General features: G+C 37.6%; 1 protein-coding gene across 1 annotated transcript in view; it reads right to left on the bottom strand.

Annotated features, from left to right (window-relative positions):
• LOC129719808 (uncharacterized) overlaps nucleotides 1-17,362 on the bottom strand; it is a 122,697-nt gene that overhangs the window by 64,215 nt on the left and 41,120 nt on the right. The window contains exon 2 of the mRNA XM_055671214.1: nucleotides 4,281-4,665. Within this exon, the coding sequence (XP_055527189.1) occupies nucleotides 4,281-4,470 (190 nt within the window). The 5' untranslated portion in view covers nucleotides 4,471-4,665. The remainder of the gene's footprint in view (nucleotides 1-4,280; nucleotides 4,666-17,362) is intronic.

The following is a 17,362-nucleotide window of genomic DNA, read 5'->3' as shown; positions in this document are numbered from 1 at the left end:
AAAAGGTCGTGTAATCTTTGAGATGATAGAATTTTGTTGTTTTATTAACAATTTAATACATAACGGTTGCTTAGTTCGATTATAATCAAATGAAATGGGAACGTATAGGGCAGCCAAACTTTGAAACCACGTGTTCAATCATAATTCATCAGTTAACCCTTAACTAGCCCGTTCATCTGATATCAATATTGTTCAAATCGGTTGTGCGCTTTCTGAGATAATGAAGTTTCGTGATTTTCACAATTCGGTACATTACAGACGAAGTACAGTTCAATTACAGTAAAATTCAATAGGGTGTTATGAGTCAGCTAGACCTTTCATTTGACACTAATTTCGTGAAAATCGGTTCAGCCATCTCTGAGAAAAGTGAGTGAGTTTATGTATTCTTCGGAATAGCTATGAAAAGAAGCTGGATTTCACATTTTTAAACATAACAGACAAAGTAATAGTCCGATTGCAAAAAAATCAATAGGGTCTTATGGGGTAACTAGACCTTTCATATGACACTGATTCTGTGGAAATCGGTCCAGCCATCTCTGAGAAACATGAGTGAGATTAAACAGTCTTCAGAAGACGTTTCTTTTCATAACTTTTGAACCACATGTTCAATGTATATAAAATTCAAAAGTTAAGGGTTTTTAAGATAGCCCGTTCATTTGATACCAATATTGTTGAAATCGATAGTGTGGTTTCTGAGATATTGATGTTTCGTGATTTTTACATTTTTAAACATAACCTCTGAAATAAAAATCCAATTACAATGAAATTTAATAGGGTCTTATGGGGCAACTAGAACTTTCATTTGCATATAATTTCATTGAAATCGGTCCAGCCATCTCTGAGAAAAGTGAGTGAAAATAAAAATCTGCACATACACACACATGCATACAGAAAATGCTCCGCTCGTCGAACTGAGTCGAGTGATATATGCCATTCGGCTCTTTGGAGCACTTTCATATCTTCGGTTTTGCAAGTGATTGCTATACCATTCTAGGAGGAAGGCAAGAAGTTAAAAAATTAATAAATAGGAGTAAAATATTCATGCTGAAGAAATAGCGAAATAAAAGAAATGACTTTGAATTTCGTACATATCAATCACGAGCAATACCGGGAACGTATGAAAAGCACAATACCAAGTTTAAATTTTGTTGAGGCCGTATGTTTCGATCAAAGCAGTTACAGTTTCAAATAGTCGTTGAATTTCGTTTCTTTTCATAACTTTTGAACCACATATCAAATTGCTATGAAATTTCTTACTTGTGAGTTTGAGAGACAACCCGTTCAAATGACACTAGATATGGGCAAATAAGTCGTGTGATCTTTGAGATAATAGACTTTCGTTGTTTATATAATTTAATACATGGAACAAAAATACGATTATAGTCGAATAAAATGGGGACCTAAAGGAAAGCCAAACTTTTCATTTGACACTAAGATTGTTGAATTTAGTCCAGCCATTTTTGGGAAAACGAGTGAATTTGAAAAGTCACCGGAACATGTTTCTTTTCACAATTTTTGAACCACGTTTTTAATCACTATAAAATTCACCAATTAACCTTTGATTAGCCCGTTCATTTGATACCAATATTGTTCAAATCGGTTGTGTACTTTCGGAGATAATGAAGTTTCGTGATTTTCATATTTTGATACATTACAGACAAAGTAACAGATCGATTACATTGAAATTCAACAGGGTGTTATGAGTCAGTTAGACCTTTCATTTGCAACTAATTTCGTGGGAATCGGTTCAGCCATCTCTGAGAAAAGTGAGTGAGTTTAAGTAGTCTTCGGAATATGCTCCTATGAAAAGCTGTATTTCACATTTTTAAACATAACAGGCAAAGTAATAGTCCGATTGCAAAAAAAATCAATAGGGTCTTATAGGGTAACAAGACCTTCCAAATGACACTGATTTTGTGGAAATCGGCTCAGCCATCTCTGAGAAACATGAGTGAGATTAAACACTCTCCAGAACACGTTGCTTCAAATAACTTCTGAACCACACGTTCAATTTTCATGAAACTCAAAAGGTAAAGGTTTTTTTAATTAGCTCGTTCATTTAAAACCAATTTTGTTAAAATCGGTTGAGCAGTTTCTGAGATAATGATGTCTCGTGATTTTCACATTTTCAAACATTACCTCTAAACTAAAAATCCGATTGCAATGAAATTCAATAGGGTCTTATGGGGCAGCTATACCTTTCATTTGCAATTAATTTCATGAAGATCGGTCCAGCCATATCTGAGAAAATCGAGTGAGATTGGGAGAGCGTTACACACACACACACACATACACACACATACGCACACACACACATACAGAAAATGCTCAGCTCGTCAAACTAAGTCGATTGATATACGAGATTCGACCCTTTGAAGCACTTTTATACCTTTGGTTTTTCCAGTGATTGCTATACCTTTCTAGGAGAAAGGCAAAAAAAAAGTTTTTCAAGGAACACTTAGTAAAGTTGAAGTTCGACGCATGTAGTTAACGTGGGAGTAGCTGTTACGAGTAGGCATCCTCATGACTTTGATTGTTGTAAGGACCCTGAACACTTGGTAGCTTAGCGACACGTTCAACAATACCTTATTTAATTTTTATTCATGTCACATTGCATATTGAAATTTTTTAACTCCAACACAACTTAGAAAAGATAACTCTAAGAACTTAGAAAAGATAACGATAAGAACGAAAATAAAATAAAATTCAAAAATAAAATTCAAAATTCAACTCTACAGTGTGATAAAATCTTAAAACAATATTTTGATATGATTGATTTGAGTATATTCATGTTCATGGCATTAAAATTAGTAAAATAACGAGATGTTATCGCTTGAACTGAGACAACTGACTATCTCAATCGTTTCGCAATTCCTGTAAAATCACCACCTTGCAAGGTTATTCGTGCGATCGAGCTAGAGAGAGAGAACCACACCGACAAATCAATCGAAATCATGCGATTGATTGTAAGCACTGCAGTTACCTTTTAAGGTGGTTTCTGGTTATTTCAATTTGGTTTTTAAATTTTCCCTTCGCTTTATTATTATTTATTCCAATGAAATTGAAAATGGTCATAATTATGCGTATGCTTTCATTACGCTATCGAAGCGAGCTGGTCCGCGAGATTTTATATTATTACCAGCCATGCCCATACAGTGCAGCAAGCTTTTGGTGAGCCAAGCTTTGCAGAAGCTTGACAGTCTCTCTATCTTAGTGCATGAAATCTCAATTATTATCGTCACCGTTTTGCGTGATCATTCCGCGTCAACGGTGGCAGCCGCTGTCGCTGTGCAAGTTTGCCGATACAATTCGAGCCACACTAGTAGAGAACGGACGTGGTGACACACGACGCCGAGAAAAAGGTTTACGAAACTAGTCGGTTTGGTTCGGTTGGTAGGTCTCACGTAGACTTGTGTGAAGGTTGCTGGAATTGTAGTAACGGATGGGCAGTATCATTAATGTCCATGCACTGCAGAGGGGTTCTCCCTAGGGTCCATACTAGTGACAGGGCTTGCTAACGAGTTCGCGGAAGATGATAGTTATCTTAAGTATTGTATCTGTAATATTTCAGTAGCGAAAATTATTGCAAAGGTTAATATTTGTTACGTTATTTTGAGTTTGGTTCACTAGAATGGTTTCAATCTTTTTTTTTCAATAACATTCAACAAAAATAAATAGGGCTGATTCAACGGGCGATTGTGTATTCAGAACAATTTACTTAATACCCTCAATAATAGCCAAACCTGTTCGATAATGAAGTACCAAAAATTAATTGATTGAAGGTAGTTTAAAGGAAGATCACGTAGAATATATTCTGTTTGTCTTTGAAATGAATCAGTTTAGGTTACAGCTCAAAATCACCTCTAACGAGTAAGATTTCGTCATTTGGATTTGTAAGAAAAAACTGATGCTTTATCACCTCATCTTATGCTTGAAGCACTGATAGAGATGAACGATTGCTACAAGCGAGCTTTACCTTCAGGACATCAAAATGGTCTATGCTCACGCAAGCAAACATGAGGTGACCTGTTGTAATGAGAAGTATGTTTATCATACACATCTGTGTGTGGTGTGTTCATCCAGGATTGAAGTATTATTCTGTGTGTGGTATGTTCATCCAGGATTGAAGCATCATTCTCTTCAAATCTTCTTAAACACACGATTCGAGAAACCAAATCATCACATGAACCGTGTTATGGAAAACATTTCAGTTTACACTCCCAAAGTGAGACTTATATCTCGGTAAACCAAGACTAAAAGCTAAAAATTACTATACTTACATGCATGTAGACAATCGTTCACAGTAGTAGCCTCAATTAGGTAGCCTTTGCATAGCGAGCATATTAAACTATCATTAAAATCTTTAACTTTTCTTCTACAAATTCGATTTGGAAATGTAGACAGTTGTGTTGTTGGTACGGCGGTAGCGCCCGCAGACGAATCACTGTGAAATGCGGAAACTGTTGACATTTTGGGCGCTCTATCGCGATTTAGATGTCGTGCTAGTAACGATTTACACTCTTTCTATCTGTGTCGCGCACATGGGTCATGTAAATCTGTGCAGCTCGCTTCGTTTACAAGTGCGAGGTATTTTCGCTGTCGATCCGCTGCCTACTTTTTCGATCGCCTGCTGGTTTCATTAGCTCCGCTAATTGCATCATGTAGCTGAAAAGAAGATGAGAAACCAAGAAGAGTTCATAAGTTGCTGTCACAAAATTATGTCTAATTAAATTTGAATTAATTTCCCATCATAAACTTTAACGAACGTTCAATAAAATCGGAAAGCAATATAAAATATTTCTCGAAAGTGTTATGCTCATACCTCTCAGCGAAGAAAACAACCTAAAATCAAAACACTTTACCGACGAGTTTCATGCTGAAAACACTGCCGAAAACACGAAACGAATACGAACGGTAGGCGAAGCACCACTACTTCATCTTTTATTTCGCTCTACACCACCAACCACTCTACTCTCTTTAGATCTTTGTTGTTATTGTTGGTTTGGCAATTATCGAAACGTGCGGTATAAATATCGCCCGTGCACTGCCGCTGCCATATAATCCTAAAATATGAAGTAAAACACAACACGCCACAGCCTGTTCACTTACTTCGCCACCGTAACCAACCGTGATGAGCGTTTGTGCCGATGAAAACAAACCGAACTGACAGCAGGGTCTTCTACACCGAATGCGAACGACCTGCGAGCGACTGCCTTTGCGGCTGACTGTGTGTGCGCGAGACTACTGGCCAAGACTACGGCAAAGACGGTGTGTGGTTCCTGCGGGCGAAAAGCCGATCTTGGCCCGGACCGAGGCGGCACCCGCGACACAAACACCGTTGCACACCGTCATGCGTATTCGGTAGTAGCTCTCTCGCGCAGTTGGCTCTAGTTGCCAGTATTTTTTGGGTTGCGTTTCTCCTAACAACAAAAAATTTTTTTACTCAATTAGTAGATTACAGATGTTTATCACACATAGTAAGTGTTACTTTAACTTCCGTTTAATAGACAGAGATCGATGTATATTATCCTAATAATGAATAAAAAATAAATAAAATTTTATGACTAATACCTGTCTTCAACCAATATAGATAACGAAACGAAGTTAAATGTTTGAATATGACGAAAGTGAAACGATGGCTGCACTGCGAGGCTGGCACGGTTCGAAATTAGACGATTGAAGAAACTGTATTTAGAAAATCGATAAAAAAGAGAACGAGAATAATTTGATCGCATAAGGCTACTGTCATACTGAGGCGTCAAATGAAGCGAAGCGTTGAGCGTTTGAGAAGCGGAATAAACAGAAGCGTTGGGTGAAGCTTCCTATGACATACTGGAGCGAGCGTCGCAAATGCGTTGTGTTGTCATATTCCTAGATTCCAGTAGCGGTTTTGTTTGAAGGAAATATGAATTCGTCCAATGAAGATTTTTTTGCTTCTTCAAGCACGAAAAATTACGTTTTAGTAAACATAGAGATTTTTTCATGAAATAAAATAATATTACTGAAGTGAGTTGCGCTACAGACGTAGTAAAAAATATAAGAAATTATTCTGAATTTTAAACCCGTTGACCCCGAGCAACGTTCAACTAGTTTATAATATCTGTTAGGATTTCAATAACCCATGTGAGCACAGCTAGTTACTCAGCGGCTTGCATTTTCGCGACCAAAGAAGTTCAGCATGCTAAATTTCTGGCCATTCGAATCAAAACTCAACAATATCAATCAATAATATCAGTGCTATTTTCCCGACGACCTGAAAATTTTTCCCGATAGTATTTTCTATCCTACTTTTTTTCTTTTTTAAGATTTAAGACCAAAATAAAGCAAATATTAAGTACCTGGCGATATCAGGTTTAGTCTGAACATGGATTTACTGCACAACCCTCTTCTAAACATTTTAACATTTTCTAAACGAAAATGTATTTTATTTGCTTTTTTAAATTACCAAACCAAAACAAAGCAAATATAAAGCACCTGGCGATAAAAGATTTAGTCTGAATATGGTATTACCGCGTACATATACGCGCGTCAAAACACTACTCGTTCTGTTTCGCCGCCTCTATCGACGCGTCTTTGCCGCTCCAGTATGACCGGTTTAAGCGTTTCATATAGACGTTTGAAGAAGTAGCTCGGACGTTTTTGCGACGCTTCTTGCTTCGCTTCATTTGACGCCTCAGTATGTCAGTAGCCTAAGGCTGATGCGAGAAGGTCGTAACGTAATCCAACGGAGAGGAGAGCGCCACGTCGAACGAGGCAAAAACAGTACACACAACCGGCAGTAGCTGGGATCGACCAGGACAGGGAAATTTCTCCGCGGTCTCATTGCGAAACATGTCAGCCGGAGAGGTGCTTCCATAGCTACACACACAGAGATTGCAGTGGTCAGCATTTTGGTGTTGGTGTCGGGTTGCACATGGAAAACAGGTGACTGTGTGTGTCGCGTTTTTTTTTTCGCTCCAATGCAGGGATAGTCCATCCAAGACCCGTAGTGGAGGAAAATTTCGTGCGATTTGGCCTTCACAGGAAGGTTCTGGAAATTTTTGAACTATGCCAACGGAAACCGAATTTCGTGGCGACTTCTGTGTCGCCATACTAAGACAAAAGCTGAAGAATAAGTCTTTTCCAGCGAAAATCAATTATGTATGGCATTTCTTGCTAATCTATTTTTGTTGCTTATATTTGATATTCAGTTGTATTATCGAATCGTGTTAGTAGGATTTTTTTTCTAATTAATCCGGGATTACCCCCTTTTCAGTGACATCGACTGCCAGAACACAGTGGCTTTATTTAAGCTCTGTTGTTTTTGGGGGTTTTTCACTGACTTACTCAAAAGACCGGGTGATGAGGACTTTTTTATCGACAAGAGAATTTTAGTGTGAGAAGTTTGTTAAGTAGAAGAAGAAGTTTTATTCCCGCTAATAATGCTCATCCGCCGCATACAAAAAATATTCCTAAATCATGAACGATTACACATTTCCGCCACCTCAAACATTCTTCCTCTATTCGCATGGGGTTGAAAGCTTTAATCGAAGTTATGAGTTATTGTTCTGAATGAAATGTCATAGAAGTTTAGCTGTTTAGTGCAGATGGGTATAACCATTGAGGTAACTACGGCTCAAATAAATTTCTTACTGAGCGTCTTAGTAGAATGAAATTGAATATTGAGACTACGGTTGCCTGAAAAAAGGGGGATCTATATTCCACTCTAGGGACTCCCATCCCTAGAATTTTTACTAATTGGTATACAGATTGATAGTTGAATGATAATACATATAGTAAAGCAGTTAAAAATAAAAGTAAACATTTGAAATAATTCGTTTTATTGGTAGGTTTTAATCAATAAAGAAGACATGAACCTGTAATAAAAAATGAATTATTTAGGTTATTTTTTGTTACCTTTTTCATTGATATTTTTTATAGCTGTTTAGTTTTTCAAGTTTATCTTCGTTTCTTTTCGAAGACGATGTGATTTTCCGTTGTTGGACAATTTAACAACTATTTAAAATAGTTTATATAAAAAGTTCAAAGGTTGTTCCGGTCTAAAATCTACACAAAAATATGTGTAATTCGGTCTTTTTTGATAAATAAATCAAATCATGACTCTTTGTCAAGTTCAATTCGTACAAAATGAAGAAAAAATATTGACTCAAGCTTTCTTTATAACAAATGCGGTTTTGAGCAACCTCCTTGGTCACTTTTCCTGCCGTAGAAAGCCAGTTAGCCTTTAACTACATCTCGTTGACAACTGTCTTAAAAGCCTTCTCGAAGTTCCGCTTAACGATAGCCCAGTATTTTCCTATAGAGCGGGAGCTCTGGTGTGTTGGGAAAGTTCATGTGTTTTGGCCTTTTTTTCGTAACGGCAAGATACCAAATACAGCCAAAACAGAACGGAACAACTGTGTTGCTTGAAGAGTTGCAACAGAAGTTTTTTAAGCACTCCTGCACAAACATTTCCACGTTGACGGAACTTTTCGCGATAAAAATGTTACTCTTTAAACCACAGGAACAGATGGCCTGCCACACGAGACATTTCTTCGCAAACTTTGACAGCTTAATGTGTATGAAAATCGCTGCCACCTTTCCTTTTCTAGTTGCCGTAAAATACTTCTGTACAAAAAGCTGTTTAAAGTCTGCCTTAACGTAAGTTTAATCATCCTGTAGCACGCAATCGAACTTCGTCAGTATCTTCAAGTACGCCTTTCGCGAGTTGTCCGGTCGACTTGTTTCTTAGCTCGATTCACAGTTGTAGACGACAGTCCCAGCTTGCTTGTGACATTTCGGTCGGAATTCGGCTCGAAGCTGCTGGCTACTCTTTCCGTCGTTTTTGTGGCCTTCCGATTGCGATTTTCCTCGATCCTGTCTTGCTGGTAACAAACGTTCTCTAAACACTTTTATTACGTTGGTGGCGGTTGATTTGGCCACATTCCACAATTATGCCAGTTTGGAGTGTGATTGGTTTGGATTTTCGCAATACGCAAGTAAAATTTTGATGCGTTGCTTCTTTTGCTTCGACATCATTTTCACAACTGAAGAGCAAATCGAGCATAAGGCATGATACTATACATACACATCTTTAAAATGAGTGGTGTTCAGTTTCCTAATGCAACATAAAAATAATACGGCAAGTTGAAGTTGACGAATTTTTGACCGTAACATCCTTTGAAATACACATAAAACAACTTACCCCCTTTTTTACGTTTGCAAAATTTTTTTAATTGAGGATGACCGTTTTGAGTGAATAGTTTTTCAAGTCGTATAGTGTTATTTTGTCCTTACGTAAGTCAAATTGTATGTAAAATGTTAAATATATTGTAGGCCCTGATGATTGTTTCATGAAAGGACCGAAACGTCGGTGATGAGCAGATAGAAATCAACGCAATTCATTAGACTGCAAGCCGAAATATTAATCCCTTGAAGTAATACAAATAGAAAAGATTCAGTTTGTTTTGTGTGTCTTATGACTACGCGATAAACAAAAAGCAACAAACTAAAGTAAAAACATATTTGATAGCTACGCGCTTGTACGCGGAACATACAACAAAGAACCACAATTCATATATTAATGAGACTTTAATCTCTGCATACGTATTGGAGGAGCGTTCAGGTTGATTTGAGTTCCCTTCACTAACTACATAAATATGCCGAATATCTCGCGTAGCGTCTCAACCCCTTCCTTATCATAATGTGAAACTCCACTGTTTTGTTCGCAAGCTCACTTAACTATTTATCACTTGGAAATGAAAAGGTATGGATCATTGCACGATAGAGTCATTTGACAGTTTCGAATGGTAAATTCTGCGGACTTTATTTTCGATGGAGCCGAAAGAAGTTTTCGTTCTAATGCTTTTCGGAATTGACCTACTGTAATGAAAAAGTGTTCACTACTAGGGAGCATACTTAAAAGACGTAGCATTTTTTCATGATTTTCACAACCCCCTCCCCCTCGAAACATTTGGTGACAGTATCTCAATCCCCGCTAAAAAAAATGTAGCATTAGATTAACGAATGCAATGCTGCATTTACCAGCTTCGAAAACAAACAAGTATCGTGTAATTTACATTGCTAAAAGGCACGCGGAACCAACGATGTTTGTTTTCAAAAATGGATTGTGTATTTAGACATACAAGCGATGTATTAGCAGAGCTTTCAAAAGATTGCAGAATGCCGCAGATCAAAAGAGTTTTATTGCTCACGATGCAAAGTTTTGTGCGATGTTCAAACGTATATACGAAGTGTACATGCCACTTGGACACGACCATCACAGATTTTGCTCAAATTTGGGGGAATTATTCATCTACTGTCTCTTTGAAAAAATCCCAATTTTGGTATCGATTGGAATACCCCCGCTCTCTAGGACTCCCCTCTTTATTTCAAAGTCACGCAATTTTTGTCAAAAATCACTTTTTTCTTTTTCTCACAATTCATAAACGTAAGATGTCCGACAAATACTGATAGATGATTTTTGAAGAAAATGAACCAAGGAGTCCAGAAAAAATATGAGTTTTGACCGGAAGTGTTACCAGATAAATTAATTTTGTATTTGAAAATTAAATTTACATTTTTTGGCAAATGCAGCCATTTTTATTTCAAATTTGATAATTTTATCGTGTTCCTTGGAAAATTTCACATAAGAAACAATTATCATTCCGAGGTAATGATGCATTTGCCGAAAAATGTAAATTTAGTTTTCAAATACAAAAATAATTTATTTGGCAACACTTCCGGTCAAAACTTATATTTTTTCTGGATTCCTTGGTTCATTTTCTTCAAAAAATCATCTATCTGTATTTTTCGGACTTCTTCCGTCTATGAATTGTAAGAAAAAGAAAAATGAGATTTTGAACAAAAAATGCCGGACTTTGCAATAAACAGGGGGGTCCCACAGAGCATTCCAATCGACACCAAATTTGTGATTTTTCCAAAATGACGGTAGATGAATAATTCTCCCAACTTCGAGCAAAATCTGTGATGGTCGTGTCCAAGTTCGTGCTTTTTCGTGGTAACTTCGTATGGAATGACCCATATGTAGTGTGGAATTTTTCTGCGAATAAATCGGTCTTTAATTATAGCTACGTCAATTTAATTCAACACCTCCCCCCTTTCCACCTCGTCACAGCTTGTCACTCCTTTCATGAATGCTACTGCCATAGTACACAATCGATTTATCGGTACAAATTAAATCGATTTATCGCTACAAATTAAACAAATTTTTCGCAACTGTCAAAAAAGTGAGGTTAGGTCGTTTCATGCAATGACTTTTGTGACCAGTATTGCTGGAGATAATCGCAAAACCATTTAAACAGTGTATATGAGCAATTCTCGCCGAAACCGGCCCATTGAAACGAGGTCTTTCACAAAGGAAATTTTTGTGTCTAAATGATTCGCAACCACCGATATTAAATTTGACACCAGGGACCAATATCAATGTGTTTGACGTGCTTTGTCAGTATTCCTTGTTTGCGGGCGAAAATTTCGAAAATTGATCTGAATGACAAGGAAATTTCCTCAAATAAACGTTTTTCTAATGAAATTCAAGATGGTGGCTACTTTACTTCTACTTCCAATGAAAACACTAGCATTCCTCTTTATGTACTGTTTTTTGAGGATTTATTGACAAATTCAAATGAAACAGATCAGTAGAAAGATAAAAAATCGCTCAGAATACAACTTTTTTAAACCTCGTTTGATCCCTTGTTGCATCAATGTGAACTAATCAAAGGGGTTTCCTAATTTTTCCACTACTTTTAATCATTTATACCCTAATATATCTTCACACTGGATGAATTGGAGATGGAAAACACTCGAAAAATGTGTTAAATATATGGGAGTATTTGTTGTTACTTGACTGGAGATGAGTAACGTTTGTATAAAAAAATTGACGAATATTGTCAATTTTTCATGGGTTTACCTTCACAGGTACTGACGAAAACAACCCATACAGCATCAATCACAATAAATCATGAGTCAGTAGAAACAAAAATTACAGCTCTATCAATCGAACTTTTTACTGTTATGGCGAAAACAATGAAGCTAAATTGTGCGGCACTTTGTGGACGCCGAGTATGCCCGTTCCGGTATCTACAACATCTTGGTACTGCTGGAAAACAATTAGAGCATCGACAAAGACTCGGTTCCGAACGGCCGACGACCTTGAGCGACAAGAAACTCCAAAGGATGCTGAAAAGGGAGACCGGGGGAAAAGTGGCTGCATCGCTGCGTGTGATTAGCCAGGAGATCGGTGCAACCGGCCAAACAGTGAAAAACTACCTGGCAAACATGGGCATACATGTCAGGAAGCGGAAGCCCCGTTCATTGGTCTCAGAACTGCAGGTAGTGACGCAGCGGCAGCGACGGGAAAAGATGGTCGATTTTCCCGGCGAATCGCGACGTGGGTGGTGGTGGACGACCAGACCTATCTCACCCTGGATGGCAACGACTGACAGGGCACTACGTATTCTACTTCTCCCACGAAGGAAGTGAGCTCCAAGGTGAAGTTTCTTTTCACACACCAAGCTCCCCAAGAAGGTGTTGCTGTGGTTGACAATCAGTGAGAAGTCGGTTAACCTACCGAACGTCCCCAAGCTGCATCTTATCGAGAATTTCTGGGCAAATCTGAAGCATCAGACCTACTCCAACAATTTTGCCGCGAAGGAATTGATAGAGAAAAGATGAAAGAACTCAAAAACATGCCTACACGTACCGTTTTGACTCAAACTTTGAACACTTCACAATAAAAATCGAATTATTATAACTAGTGTGATAAAAAGTATGATTATTATATACCATTTCGTTCCTTGGAATGTCCTTTACCCTTTGATGAATAGCTCTTTACTGTAGTAGGACCACTTTTAGGGAACCAGCCGGCGTTGACAAAAGTGACAGTCAGTATTGAGCCGGTTTGCTCATCTATCTCTTAGTAATTACATTAAAGTGTTTGGAATTTGAATCAAAGCCGAGTTCTAAATTATTGTTAATTTCATAAACAAAACATGTTTGAATCTATATAATTAGCACTCAATTGCTACAAAAACAAAATGACCAACATGTTAAACCTTTAAGATCCATGAGAAAATTCACTTTTCGTTGATTTCTTAGCGCAAGAAGTAACATCATTGCTTAAGTGTTCGAAATTTTATGCAGTACGGTATGTTTTTGTCGGCCATGACGAATGTGCCGGTTAACTACCGGAAGGCTGCTGGCAAGGGCGTAGAATTTTTTGCAAGTAAGCTAATATGATTACCTTCTATGGGAATCTTATCGAACTCAAATCTCTGTTTCAGTATTTTTATCACCATTCGAAAAAGTCCATCTTTTTAATGCAAGCGTTATGATTGCTTCTTAAGTAATGAGTTTGTTACTGAAGAAGATTTTTTCTCCTTTGCTTTCGAAGAAACAAGTAAAAAATTTTGCGTATACTTAGTGAAGATCAGATCAGATCATTCAGCAAACTATTTCAAAAGCCATAGCATTTTTCAACATTCTTCATTGCAAAAATGATTAACGGAGGTGTACCAGTTATGGGGATACCCATAAAATGTACCAGTTTTGTCATGAACCAGTCATGGCCTATGAAATTGAAATGAAGTAGTGTAATAACTGGTACCTGGGAGGGAGAAACGGATACGAAGCTGTGTGAGTGTCAAAATGAACCAGAATGAGTTCCCACTGACTGTCAATTTGAACCAAGAGAAAAAAGCGTTTTTTTTGTAAAGAGTATTGTTATAACTGAACGCTATCGCGTTGCTTGAAAAAATATTCATCGCAAACAGTTTTTGTATTCATTGTCGTTTTACAAAATATTTTGGTTTATTTTTACGTAAAATGATAAATTTCATAAGCTCTAAGTTATAATCATGTAAGCAAACTTCGCCTAATAAACTTGCTTTTTTTTCTGTAACTAAGGCTTTGGTTACTATTTCGAACACAATTCATCACGGCCGAATGTTGATTCTCGTTTCACAAAATAGTGAAATGTAGGATTGTGAAATTTTTGAAATTGCATGAATCCCTGAAAAACCTGCCTCACAGGTTACGCTCTCGGTCACATTTTCAGGAAGCCTTCTCAAATATATATGAACTCAAAACTCTGAAGAAACTTTTATACAACGGTAAATTGAAAAAACGCAAACTCGAAAAATTTGTGTTTTACAGACAAATTTGCACATTCAATATTCCTGATGTTACTAAAAACTTCGTTAGAGTCATGCATGCGTTACAGCAAAAAGATTGATACACGCTATCAAAAAACGACGCATGTCCGTGTTCTCTGTTTTGAGTGTAGTATCCGTTTCTCCCTCCCCCCCAGACTGGTACAATTGCACTTACAGTGGTGGAAAAAATAATAGGTGTGAGCGTTACTTATAAAGGGCTTGTATGGTTTTAGATGTCACCTTCAATTCAAGTTCTGTTTTGGTTGCTATAGATGTGAGAAATGCATCTTTTTATGAATTTCAGTACTTGGTGGTTATTCGTAGAACTAGTTTTCTTTTCCACATTCGTGTTTTTGATTTCTTCTGGCATTTAACTGTATTTTGTGAGCAGTCGATGGTTTCTTTCTATTTTAAAGTTTCACCTTCATTTCGTAGTTTTTGATCAGCCGTTTTGTATCAGGGCTGTAATGTTTACCGCGACCCTCGACCGGTGAACAGAAAGCAAAATCATAAACACAACTTACGAAATATTAGTTTACAGACTTACGGTTTACATTCACAGAAAACCGTAAATACATATTTTTCAATAACCAAATGGTATTAACAGTTACGTCACCATGTATAGTTTACTTTGATCCTCTTTTTTTTCACTTTGAATATCGGTCAATGAAAATTTTTTTTCGCTCACGGACAAAATACCATGAATTTTGACAGATAGCATTTTTCTATTCATTGCCCATAATGTAAGCAATCTCACACAGATATTGCGTTCAAATATGCCTTATACATGATATGATAGGTTAAAATGACTTTAGACGCAATGCTAACAATACAAGCAATGTATGTGATAGAGCCACAACTGGTGCACTTGCCATAACTGGTTCACTTACCCTATACCTGTCAGAGAGCTTACCTTAAACATTCTTATGGTCATGTATTTTTTACGACGCTTGCTGTCGAATGAATTGATAATGATAATTTTGTTATTTTAATTGAGAATTCGTAAAGCATGAAGAAAACCATTGCCGACAACGTTTGATATCCTATAATAATAATTTCAAACGTTCGACAGTTTAGATTGGCTATCATGAGACTCCTATCTCGAAAAATTGGGTTTGGGATCCGATTCTTTTCGGTCCAGTCGAGGATCCGATCGAACTTGGTACGGGTTATATACGGTCCAGTCCGGTTAGCTGCGTTCGGTCCGATCCGGAGCCTAAAAGTCGCCACTTTTTTTCGAACAATCGTTATTTTAATGAAAAATCAATCAAAGTCCGATATGCATTTTGGAAACAGTTAGATTAAATGGAGGTAATGTCTTTGTTTTATTGAAAAAATTATTAATAAAAAAAAATTAAAAGTATCAGCAATGGTTTTCCTTCGATCGATGTTTACCAGCATTCTAAAGCAAAACCAGCGACCGCTCTCAAGCGACCGCTGTAGATGTAGCGCGATTCCTCACCAGGTAGAAAATCCCATTTCCTCGGCAGCGGCCGCTCTTCGGCACCGGCAAGCTTTGCATTAGGAATCTGATGGAGAAAGCCGATAGCGGAGTAGTTCCATACAATGCATACATTTTTCATATCCCCGCAAAGAACTGAATGTGAAAAATGCGACTGTTTATATTGATAAAAAAATTCAGAAAATATTCTCCACGTTTTCGCACAGTGGTAGAAATTATTTCGGTTTATTCCATCACCGTATCAAAAAGAATACAGTTTCTGGAAATGTTTAATATATATTCACTTTGCAATGTGTCACTTGAAGTGAAACTATGAACACCGACTAACAGACATAACACATCGAACAAATTTTCAATTAAATCATCGTTCAAGATGATATCGGTACTTTAAGATGGTAACACGAGCACCATCTGCTGCCGTGTTCGCGCTGTGGCTTATATTTCGACATCAGCGCTAGCGTGCGCCCATGTGTCACATTGCGAACTACAAAATATGTATGAGATTGCACAACAGCGCCGCCAGACGCTGTTATCACGCGATGATTGTTGTTCGATTGGAAATTCAACATGATCGTTTTTTGTGGCGATGGAGAAAGGTTCCAGTGTTACGTCTGTTAGTCTGTGCTATGAACTTTCATAAAAGTGCGATTGATTTTATTAGCGATACCCGGAAGCATTACTCCGTCCGGATAGCAACGATTTGGTCAGTTCTGAAAGTAGCTCGGACGTAAACTAAAAAATGAAGGGGGCCGCCAAATCTGTGTTCGCATGCAACCCAAATCACCCTTCGTCCGTCCCTGAATCAGAGTTAGGACACATAGCAGTATATCACAGCAATTAGGCAAGATTTTGAACTCAAAGATTCACTAATATAAAAACTAATGATACACCATTTTTTGCTCTTTAATTTATGGAAAACTCAAGATTCAATAAATGGATCAGACTTCTACAAATTGTCGGACAACTGCATTAATTTTCTTGAAAAAAAAAACTTAACCCTCTGGTGCCCAGTGCCGCCTTTAGACGGTCTTCAGTTGAACCTCTAAAAAGCTTCAATCAATACTTAAAACATGTTTATAAAAATTTCTAGTGATTTTTCGAAGTCCATCTGAAAATTAACCTGGGCACTAGAGGGTTAAGCAACCCTAAATATTTTTTGGATTGAAAAATTTTGCAACAGATATTCAGCCACCCTAGTACTGCAAACCAAAGTAAGTTCCCTAGCATTTTGCACAGTCGTATGTTATGATTTATGTACCCGAGAGCCAAACCGGAAAGCGTACTTTCCCATCTACCTTCACGACGTACGTTTTACGAGTGCTGCAGACGTCGTACCCTTTCGGTCCTGATGACCATATTGCGGTTCTGTCTAGTTGGTAGGCACTAGACACGGTTCGGTCGGCTAGAGAGTCCACATGCAGGTCGAACTCGTACGACCCCTAAGGGCAGAGATTAAAATCGGATCTGCACGAGATGCGGATGATTGGAATTCTTCAGCATTGCAGCACGTCTGCTGCCGGAAGCGAAGTATAAATTTAGTTTAATAAAGAAGCAAGTTTCCTTGATTTGTGCAAAGATGAACTAGTCGGCTTGATTACGTTCCGTCAGTTAGTCTATGAGCGAATGAACGGAGCTCGGTATCTGTGGTTTGGAATCAAGAAAAAAAAATGTACGGAAACACCAAAATAAATGGGTTTCATCATTTCAGAAGAAAAATATTTGAAAATTTTGACTAATCCTGCAATTAATT

Source organism: Wyeomyia smithii, chromosome 2 (assembly GCF_029784165.1).
Source record: "Wyeomyia smithii strain HCP4-BCI-WySm-NY-G18 chromosome 2, ASM2978416v1, whole genome shotgun sequence".
NCBI classification, from domain to species: Eukaryota; Metazoa; Arthropoda; class Insecta; order Diptera; family Culicidae; genus Wyeomyia; species Wyeomyia smithii.
The sequence above is the reverse complement of the archived record's forward strand: the minus strand, read 5'-3'. Positions and strand labels throughout refer to the sequence as shown.